The following is an 11238-nucleotide window of genomic DNA, read 5'->3' as shown; positions in this document are numbered from 1 at the left end:
TGTGTGCTGGATGAGTGTGGTCCTTCATGATGCAGGTGGCCCTCTTCTTGCATCTGGAGGTGTAGATGTCTGTGATGGTGGGGAGACTGACTCCAACATCTTCTGTGCAGCCTTCACCACTCTCTGCAAAGCTTTTCTTTCTGCAGCTGTGCAGCCTCCATGCCACACGTTGATGCTGGAGCACAGGATGCTCTCCACTGCACACCTGTAGAAGGAGGTGAGGACTGAGCTTCCAGACCAGCTCGCCTCAGCCGCCTGAGGAAGTAGAGTCTCTGATGATCTTTCTTCATCAGGCTGGTGGTGTTGTTGCTCCAGCTGAGGTTGTTGTTCAGGTACACACCCAAGTACTTGTAGCTGGAGACCACTTCCACCGCAGATCCTAAAGAAAGGTTGTTATCGAATGTTGGGTGCCACGATCAAATACAAGATGGCCATATATACATTTTTTTGTTTTGTTGTTGTTTTCTTCTTTCGGCTGCTCCCTATATACTGTATATATAAATGTATATACAACGTATATATATATATATATATATATATATATATATAATATATATATATATATATATATATATGTACATATATATGCAGTTAATAAAACTTGTGTTTGGTCATGGATTGAACTAGAGAAACAGGAATAAATGTGTGTTTGTGGAACAAAGCGGTTAAAGATTATTGACTTTTTTCTGTGAAACAACATAAAATAATCTCTTTGTTCTGTTGGGATCAGGTTCTTCAGGACAAACACGTCAACTGAAGTTCTTCCAGTGGGAGTCAGATGAATGGTCGGTATTTAAAGCTTGGAGCCTCTCAGCCCCCCCACAGCAGAAGATCCTGTAGCTCTGAGCGCTGCAGGGGGGCGTTCGTCTCTCAGCTGCACAGATTTAGCAGCTGTCCAGCTCCTCCGCCTCCTTCACACTGCTCCTGGACTAAGAGACAAACATGGAGATCACCATGGAAGACGAGAACAACAACTCCTCTCCAAACTTTGAGTACAAAGGAGCCCACCAGGCGTTCAGGGACCGCTGGAAGGAGACGGACGACACCATGTGTCGCCACAGCATGTCCTTCCACCTGCACCACACGCTCAGGAGCGAGTTCTTCGCCAGCTACCTCTACCTGGTGGAGAAGATCCCCCTGGGTAAGAGTTACACCGTCGCCCGTCAGGCGTACACAATCAACTTCTTGACTCGTTTCATATGATTTTGTCTTTTGTTTCATCAGACTCATCAAACTTTACATTTTATTATCTGGTTTTATGGACTTCCTGTCTGTTTGTTGTTCAAGTATAAAAACAGGAAGTGCTGGTCTGATGATCAATCAACTCCTTCAAACATCCATCAGAACTCTGAATAACAAGATCTAAAATACAAGTGCAGGGGACTTTAGGCCTCCCAGACTCAAAGACCCGTAGCACAGAGCAGCCGGAGTACCAACAAGACAAATGTTTTACTAACACGTTCACGAGGTGCAAACCGAACGACCAGCATCTGCTGGAGCTTCACCACCAACACCAGTTCAGAAACTGCTGCTGAAAACAAAGATTTAATGAAAGCAGCGTCCTCGTTCTGATGCTGCTCTGAAGGCTCTGATTGGAGGATGAGCTCTTTCTCTTCAGCATCATGGAAGCCTCCTGCGGCTCCTTCGCTCCAGCTGCTGTTCCTTCGGTCTGAGCTCTGAACGTACGCTGACCCAGACCGCCCCAGGTCCAGGACTGCAGTCAAAGACTTCTGGACTTCCTTTTGACTCTTTGAGATGTTTCTAAAACTTATTACCAGACTTATTGGACTCGACGAGCTTCCAGAACCTCGACCCTCCAGGAGCTCGTCTCCTCTCTTTCAGGAACAAACGGCTGAAGCCTGAAAACACGACCGTTCGAGCCTCTCCTCTGCTGATGCGCACAGACCCGCCATGGGACCACGCTCTGCAGAAACAGGAGCTCCCGACCTGCGGCTCCTTCTTTATTTTCTGCCCATCAACCCGATCCGAGACCCATTAATGGTTTGGAACGTCAGGCATGAGCGCCCTAACTCATGTCAGTCGGTGTGAAGGCCTCCGCCGCCTGACTTCACCTCTTGGAGCAGAATCTGCCTCTTCATGAACGTACACGAGCAGATTGACAGCAACGCTAACGAAGCGCGTCGTTCTGTGACACCGAAGGTCAAAGGTCATCCTGGGATGAGCTTGCTCATCGAACTCAGTCCCCTCTTTAAAATCACAAATCAGTTTTTAAAGACCTTTGATCTGTTTTATATTTTAAACTATTCAAACTTTGTAGCACAGAAGAGATTTCTTGTCTGTTTGCATGGGGGGGGGGGGGGGGGGGGGGGGGGGGTGGGGGGGGCAGGTCTTAGTGTTTCACTTTGGTGTCATGAATCCTGCAGCTGAAGATCTCTGACAACTGCACCCCCTCCCTGATGTGATCTAAGCTCCTGTAAATGTCGAGGGTTTATTTCGGCTCAGCAGATCAGAGGCAGCGACAGCTTCGGCTGCTTCGTGGAAGCAGTTGTTCGGGTTCTGAACCGCTCAGTTCTCAGACAGATAACGTCTCGGCGGAGGACAGACTCCTCGGACGTGTCGGGAGCGGCCGAGACATTTATAGTTCTCGGCCAATCTAATTATCATCCATCATTTCCTGAGATCTGATCCGCAGCAGCAGCCGGCTGTCGTGTTCGCTAACAGAAACTTCAGCTCCTTCAGGATGATGGAGCCAAACCTTTGGTTCTGCTGTTACTGGTCTGATTTCACCACCAGGACCATCCTCGGCCCAAAGTCCAGCTCGTTCTCGGCACAGGCTGAACTCCTCCAGAATGTCCCTGGTCTCAGACCCTGCTTGTGGTCTTCATGGACAGGAGTCAGAGAGGAGGGGGTCTAGTTAGGAAACTTCAGGGTCTCATCCTGCTTTTTGTGGGTTACATGGTTCTGTTAGTGTCTTTGGGCCATGACCTTCAGCATGCACTGAGGTGGTTCTGGACCTCATCCACAGTAGTGAGGGCGTTGCTTCAGTCAGTCATGGTGAAGGAAGGGTTGAATTGTAAGGTGAAGCTCTTGGACACCTGGGGGTCCCCCAGGAGAACCTGGAGCGTCTCTGGGGTGACGGAGGTCTGCGTTTCTCTCCTGGATCAAAGTCACTTAAATGATTTTTCCAGCAAACTGGTAAATAATTCAAGTATTTACATCGACAGAGAAGCAGAAACCAACGTTTAATAATTTATGAGTCCTCAGAGGAGCTGCATGAAAAAATAAATTTTTTTATCTTCCAGGACTCAGGAGAACTTTGAAAAACCGTCATTTAACAGAGCAACATGGTTTCAATGAAGCTGATCAGGAAAGACAAACATTTTATATTTTGTTTATTTTATTTTATTTTTTTAAAGTTCAATTAAATGGTTTTAACTTTGCATCAACATTTTGGAAACGAGTCATGAAATGGGTTTTGTGGATCCAGTTTTGATTCAAAGTTCAGGACTTCTTTGGTCTGAACGACCTTCAAAACCTCTGGTGTCTGAAAGTTTGTCGTCCGTCCAGTAACGAGGTTAAACCAGTTAAACCACACTGGACGGCCCCCACAACAACATCAAACCAGGCTGGGCTCTGCAGGGTCTCACCGAGGTCTTCAGGTGTGCATGGAGGTGTCAGAGCGAGATCGGTCTGTGACGGTGTAAAACGTGCTCAGAACTCTAACAACGTCACGGTGGTTCAGCGAATAAATCGTCCCGATTGTGCAAGAGAGCGTCCCAGGGAGCAGAAACTGTCCTTTCAGACCAGGGACCTCCGAGGACACGTTAGTTTGACTCAAACCAGCCATCAGGGTCTGATGAGGCCAAACTCCAGTTCTGAAGGCTCAGAAACCGTCGCTCTCTGAACCTCTCCAACCAACACGTTTGGCTTCACATCCTCAGACTCCTGGAACTGACATGTTTGGTTCTGGTTCTGGTTTAAAGGACCACTCAGAACCAAAACCCACAGGTTTTCTTGCAGCTGCAACAAGAAGAGGAACAGAGGATGGTGGACACAGGAATGTTCTCACAACGTCTCTGAGGGATCCGATGTACAAAGTTTTGTTGAAGGACTTCCTCGAGTTTAACTGGTCTTGAACATCTGGATACTGGACCAGATTAAATATGCCGTCTGTTCTGTGTGCCGACAGTGAAGCTGTTCCCGGTCACCTGCGAGTACATCAAAGGTGAGAAGCAGTTCTACTACAGGGCTCAGAAGTTCTACGAGGACGTCCCAGCCTCGGAGGAGGGCATGATGGGAGATTTTGTGGAGATATGCAACGTGGACCTGGAAGGTTCCCGCCAGTTTCTGAAGAGGTTTGTGGTGAGTTGTTGTTCAGTTTCTGCCTGTTTGGTGACACATTGATATTCATGGCAGAGTTTATTCATGAGCTTGACCTTAAAGCAGCTAAGACTCGATGCCCGAGGAAGCTGCAGGTCACACGACTCTGTTCCAACAAGACTTTCTTCTCTCTTTTGTTTCTGGAGTTGTACTGTCAAAAGAGTATGGTGGAAGCTTACAAAATGTTAGCTTTAGCAGCTAAGATTAGCTCAGGATCATAGCTTCCTTCTTTATAACGAGTTCCTTAAACTTTAGTTGGAACTTCTTATTCCAGATGAGAAAATTTTCAACCCAATGTACAAAATGTTCAGCTTTATGAGTCACAGAATGATGTTCAGATATGACTTTAACACTGTTTAAAGTATTAAAAATAAAGTGAGGGGAAAAAACTGCTAGTTTAACAGAAGATACTGTCATAAAAACTCTGATTACATTTGGCGTTCCTCAAGGACTGGTTCACGGTCCTCTCCTGTTTTAGTTTTGAAGTCTTCAGGGTTCTTTTTTTTTTAAAGAAATGTCCAAATTTTTTTTTTTTTGTTCATAAAGGTAGAAAAAAATAATCACTTTAATTAGCCTGATTACATCAAAGCATGATTTCACACTTCATTCACATGAAAAGAAAAAAAGACTGAAGCTGTTGGATTTGGACAATCAGACCGTCTAGATTATCCTGATCTTCCTGGACCTTCAAATCAAGAGACATCTACGTTGTAACTTCTTAAAACAGTTGAAGTCCCTCTGCATGTGTGCATGCCACAGGGATACAGATTTATTTAGAAGTTGGGTGAGATGTTGTTGCTAATTCAGGAGAAATGTTTGACCCAGACTTTTGCAGCTGCTCTAATTATAAACTGCAAACTGTGGATGCTTTAAAGAGCAGCAGACACCAGGAGGCCACAGTTCTTCTGCTGCAAACATAAACACAACAAGTTCAAGTTTGGGCCAGCGGAGCTGTGATGTTTAATTTAACAATGCCGAGTATCTGAATGGACTTTTCTGTCCAGTTTCAACACATTGTTAAGTTTCAGCTACATTTTTTTTAAACTTTGGAGCATCCTGCGCAATAAAAATATAAAAACTATAAATTGTTTAAACTCATTTGAGAAACATGCGAGTCAGAAAAAGAATTCAAAGCTTCAAGTTCAAACAGATGAACGGAGAAATGTGGCAGTAATTCACTGACACCAGGAAGCCCCTTTAGTTGAGCTCCTCGGGGCCCCATTTGGTTCATGCAGTCACACTCTGGGGCCCCCGGTTCAGAGGGGTTGGACTGAGGTCAGAAAACCAAATGAAAGGGAAGAGAAACCAGCAGGGTTGAAGCGAGGCGACTTTCTGTTCCCCTGCGGTAAATCTGAGGAGCCGAGGTCGACTCGTTTTGAGACCTGACGCCTGCGAGCGCCGGAGTATAAAAGTGTAAAGTTGATGTTTCACATTAGTTTGATCTCAGAAAACAAATTAAAGTGTAAATCCATCCCTTCTGATTTTTTACTAACAGGGACCTGGAGGGGCGGGGACGCAGTGTGCTTTGGACTGCGGCTGTGGGATCGGACGTGTGACCAAAGGCGTCCTCCTTCCTGTGTTTGAGAAAGTAGAGATGGCGGACATGATGGAGCACTTCCTGCTCCACGCGCACGAGGAGTATCTGGGTGCCGACGCCGACCGGATCGAGACCTACTACTGCTTCAACCTGCAGGAGTTCACGCCGCCGAAGGACAAGTACGACGTGATCTGGATGCAGTGGGTGGCGTGTGAGTATCTGCTCTCTGAGAACGTTGAAGGTCATGCTCCTGCACCTTGTCCAGCATTTTGAATATCCGTGTGCACGACCTTCTCCTGAGCTGAGATCTGAGAGAACATGGAGGAGAACTCAAGCTGGCCTCAAGGAGGTTCAGGCAAACTGTCTGTCTTTTCAGAAAAGGAGGACAGGACCAGACCAGGCTGGGCTTGAGTTGGGTGCTTCTGATCTGGACTGAAAGTGTTGGCTGGTCGTGGAAGGATCTCCATGAGGATCCCCTAATGTGACCACCATGTGCACCTGTGATGAAGCAGAGCTCAGGGACGGAGGACTTAGGAGAGTCCGTCACTCTGGCAGAGTTTGGTTTGGTTGTTAAAAAGTATCAACAAATCAGGATCTTCAGTAATGAGGATGTTGCTCCAGTCTGTCATGGTGAAGGAGTTGTGCTGAAAGGCAAAGCTCTGGATTTACTGCTCTGTCTACATCCCTGGTCTCACCTCTGGTCTTAAGGTTTGGATCAGGACTAAATAAATTAGATCCTGGATGAGCTTCACCTTCAGATGAGGTGAGGAGCTCCATCATCCAGGAGGAGCTTGGGGTGGAGAAACTGCTCCTACGAAGGAGTTAGATAAGGAGGTGACTGAGCAGATTGCCTCTCTACCCCTGGAGGTTCTCCAGACACTTGGAGAAGAACCTGGAGCAGGCAAAGACCTTGCTGGAGGGATTAAATATCTTCTTTGGTCTGGGAACACCTCGGTGTCCTCCAGGAGCTGAAGAGGAGCAATGGATGGGTGGCAGTGCTTTAAAAACACCTTCAGAACTGACGCCTGGTTTCTGTCTCCTCAGGTCATCTCACCGACAAAGACCTGATGAACTTCCTGTTCCGCTGTAAGAAGAGTCTGCATCCGAACGGCGTCATCATCATGAAGGACAACATGGCCCGGCAGGGCTGCAAACTGGACCCCATCGACAGCAGCATCAGCCGCCACCTGGACATCATGAAGGCCATCATCGCCAAGGCCGGCCTGGAGGTCCTGGCCGTGGAGAAGCAGGAGGGCTTCCCGGAGATCATCATGCCGGTCTGGATGGTCGCCATGAAGTAGAACCATCAGACCATTGTTGGATGAACGCTCGTGTTCTGGTTCTGCGGGTCTGACTCACGTTTTAATCCTGAAGCAGTGCGGACACCCAGCCGGGTTCTGCTCAGGAACTTTTTCCCCGCTCTGCAGCAGAACCTCAGCAGGAAGTAGAACCAACGGGTCGCAGAACTCTGACAGGTTCTGTGTCTCCATGACGTTAAAGCTCAGAACCTCTGCGCTCCCGGTGGAACCGTTTCACAAACAGAACCCTAAAACTCACCAAACACGTGATCTGGTTTCAGCTCCACTTTTAAATTACTTGAAGAAAACGAACTTGCTCTGGATGGAAACGAAGCAGAATGAAACCCAAACTACGATCCTCCTTCAATAAAACCTAAAAGATCTTTTTATCCGTCAGAAACAAACCCCGACTTGTCACGTGGTTTTTAATAAACAGTCACCAACAACAGCCTGAACACAAACACCCAACACTGAACAGAACCAACAGGGACGGCCCGTCTGAACACAGAACCTGAAAAAGTCCGACCAGTTCTGTCCCAAGATTACCCAGCATGCCTTGTGTCTCATCCAGTTTCTTGCATTCAAGTGCAACATGTAATTTCAATAATCCATCCATCAATTATCTTTACTCACGTCTTCCTGTTCGGGTCACGGGGGTCACTGGTGCCCACGTCCAGCAGTCACTGAGAGGCGGGGACGCCTGGACAGGTCTCCAGTCCATCACAGGGACATATAGAGACAAACGAGACAAACAACCATTCACTCTCTCACTCACCTAGAGATACTTTAGAGTTACCAATCAGCCTAACATGCATGTTTTTGGTCTGTGGGAGGAAACTGGAGCACCCGGAGAAAACCCACGCAGCACGGAGAGAACATGTAAACTCCACCCAGGAAGGCCCGGGATTTGATCTGGCGACCTTCTCTCTGAGAGGCGGCAGCTCGACCAGCAGCACAAAAACACGTTGCCCTAATTTCAACAATTCACACTGAAATTTAACAGCCCAGAACTTACAGACTTTGTCAAATTTATTTCATCATGAAATGAAACCAAAACACAACTTTAATGGTGAAAATTATTTAACCGTCATCTTTTAGAGCAGCTACAATTTCTGTCTGGATTTTTAAATTTACAGGATGCAATTGAATGCATCACCAATCTTCACGTGGTTAAAAAAAAAAAAAACACCTGCAAGGCCTTCCCGAAGGCTCAGAGCCCGTGTTTTGGCCCCGCCCACTCTACATCAACACTGCGATTGTTAATGTTCCTGTCAGATTTTAAACGAACTGATCCTTCAAATAAAAACATAAAGCTGGAAATAATGACAACATGAACCGTTTATTATCCGCGGTTTGTATTAAATTATGACTGTTTTTATCCTTTATGGTGGAAATCAGCCACACAAGGAATAATTTTAAAACATAATTTAATATCTGGAGATCATTTAGGAACCTGACTGTGGTGCTCTGTGGCCCAGTCTCTTTAAATCTTAAATCCTTCCCCTCGTCTCTCTGTAGTTGGTTTTCCAGAGGACTACTTTGTTTAGCTGATTGATAAGTCGTATCATTTAAAATGATCTGATCCGATGGAAAACACCGCCCTCATGATGATGCTGCCACCACCGTGCTTTACTGTGATGATGGTGAGAGATGTCCCAACGTTCAGTTTTAGTTTCTTCCACACGTTTGTGGAATAAATTCCAAACAGCCTGTTTTGTTTTTCCCACCGCTCCTCCGTGAAGCTCGGGGCAGGTCCTCCCCTCCCACCTCCTCCAGACTTACCTGTGACCTCCTGCCGCTCCTCTGATTGAAGTGAAGTGACTGCTGATACGTGTCCAGGTGTCTTTTCCTCTTATAAAACTGAATTTAATGGAGCTCCCAGAATTATTATTATCCCAGAACCCCAGGCATCCCATACCCGGGGTTCTGTACCAATGAAACACCTGCAAGCGTTGGAATAGTTTCATCGTATAATTTATAAAATCTAACAGAAGGGAAGTGGTTTAGTGGCCACAGCTGTTTGAATCCAAACATGGAAGCAGAGCGTAAAATAATGACAGACCTCAACAGACTCAATACGGATCATTCACTCTACGGTGATTCGTTTTCTTCCGTACATTTTTCAGCATCATTCTCGTTTCACAGTTTTCATCTGTTTCGGCAAATCATGAATCAAAACGTTCGGCTCTTTCAGGACAATCCTGCTGCGACTTCTGGTGTTGGTGCAACTTTAGCTGTTTTAAATATTTAAACTTTTCTGCCATTTTTATCTCATAGAAACTGAACTGAGCTCATTTTACACCCTTCAGATCTTTAGATGTGTTGCAGCCTTTTACTGCTCCTTTCACATTTTGTTCTGCTTCAGCTTCTTTCAGCTTCTTTCAGCTTCCTTCTGCAAATTTAATAATCCAATTTCAGCTGTTTTGTGCTTCTTTCAGATTCTTTCTACTAACTAAAACATGCTTGTGCTTCTTCTAACTTATTTCTGCTAATTTCAGCTTGCTATGCTCCTTTCAGCTAATTTCTGCAAGTTTCAACTTTTCCTGCTATTTCAGTTACTATTTAGCTGTTTTGTGCTAATTTAGACTTTCTCAGCTAATTCCGTATTTTTTGCACTCATTTCAATATTTTTCAGCCTAATTTAGCAAACATGTGCTCTCTATTTCCTTCTGGTAACTTCAGCTTCTTTCTGCCTTTTTTAAGCTACTTTTCAGCTGTTTTATCTCATTTCAGCTTTTTCAGATCATTTTTACTTTTTGTGCTCATTTCAGCAAACTTGAAATCATTTTGCTTTCTTCTGCTAATTTAATCTTGTTCTACCTTTTCAGCTACTTTTTTAGAACATTTTAGCTGATTGCAGCTGTTTTCAGACAAATAAAAAAATTGTGGTAATTTCTGCTACTTTCAGCCTAATTAACATCTTTCTGTTAATTTCAGCTTGTTATGCTCCTTTCAGCTTTTTCAGCTAGTTTCAGTTTTTTTCTTCTTCAGTTACTATTTAGCTGTTTTATGCAAATTTTAACATTTTTAGCTAATTCCACATTTTTTAGCTCATTTTAGCTCTTTCCACTTCCTTCTTGTAGTTAAGCTTCTTTCGGCCATTTTGGCTAGACTTTTTAGATGTTTTTTATTTTTTTTATTTTAGCGTTTTTAGCTGATATCCTATAATTTTTGTGCTCATTTGAACTTATTTAAACCTAATTCAGCAAATATGTGTTCTTTCTGCTTTCTTCTGCTAATTTAGGCTTGTTCTTCCATTTCAGCTACATTTCAGCATGTTTTAAGCTAATTTCAGCTGTTTTTCAGCAAGCTCTTCAGCTTTAAGCGTTCACACTGCTTTGCAGCAGGAAACGCAGCTCCTCTGGTTGAAATGTTTCCTCTCGATGTGTTTGAATCTCACTCTGGAGCTCTCAGGTCGTTTCGTGCTTCAGATTTTCATGTAACGCATCGAATGTAAATATTTGTGTTTTAATCTGAGTACAAGTTGTATATTTTAGTTTATTTCTCACGGTGCCGGTGTAAAGCTGAAGGTTTTGGCTCTAGTTTCACTTGAAAACGTTGATGTTGTCTTTGATGTGGGGACGGTTGTCAGAGAAATAAAAGTCTTTTTGCATCAAAGATGTAGCTCACGTTTGTGCCAGAGACTAATTGGATTAAAGACGGGTAATTACAGCTGCTCGTTTCATTTAAAGGCATCTACAGTAATGGCCGTGTGGACACAAGATAACTGATATCTTCTCAGATCATTATGATAATTATTTCAGCTGTTTCTGAGGCAAACAGCCGAAGCCGCTGGTTGTTTGGGGTTAATAGTTTTCAGCTGCTGCCTCTGAGGTGGACGCGGGGCCTGATTACTTCCTGGTTTTGACAAACAGTGCCTGTTTTCATATCTGCCCTGGCTTCGTTTCAGGCCTGTCACTTTGTGTCTGCGTGAAGCCCGTCCAGGACTCAGAGGTTCTGCGTGCACGGACCTGGGCTCAGGGTGGGGAGCCGAGGAGGGCCGAGTCCTGAAAGGACAGTTTGTGAACTCGGTCCTGATGAGCTCTGCATCCACAGATTTTC

At 45.0% G+C, this 11238-nt stretch overlaps 1 protein-coding gene across 1 annotated transcript; it reads left to right on the top strand.

Moving 5' to 3' along the window:
- The first annotated feature begins 921 nt into the window (after positions 1-921).
- Positions 922-7681, top strand: ntmt2 (N-terminal Xaa-Pro-Lys N-methyltransferase). The gene is made up of 4 exons (XM_037697880.1): positions 922-1141; positions 4151-4323; positions 5837-6089; positions 6923-7681. The coding sequence occupies exons 1-4, from the start codon at positions 943-945 to the stop codon at positions 7177-7179; spliced, it is 882 nt and encodes a 293-aa protein (XP_037553808.1). The 5' UTR covers positions 922-942; the 3' UTR covers positions 7180-7681.
- The last annotated feature ends 3557 nt before the right edge of the window (positions 7682-11238 follow it).

Source organism: Nematolebias whitei, chromosome 3 (assembly GCF_014905685.2).
Source record: "Nematolebias whitei isolate Nwh7 chromosome 3, NemWhi1, whole genome shotgun sequence".
NCBI lineage: Eukaryota > Metazoa > Chordata > Actinopteri > Cyprinodontiformes > Rivulidae > Nematolebias > Nematolebias whitei.
The sequence above is the reverse complement of the archived record's forward strand: the minus strand, read 5'-3'. Positions and strand labels throughout refer to the sequence as shown.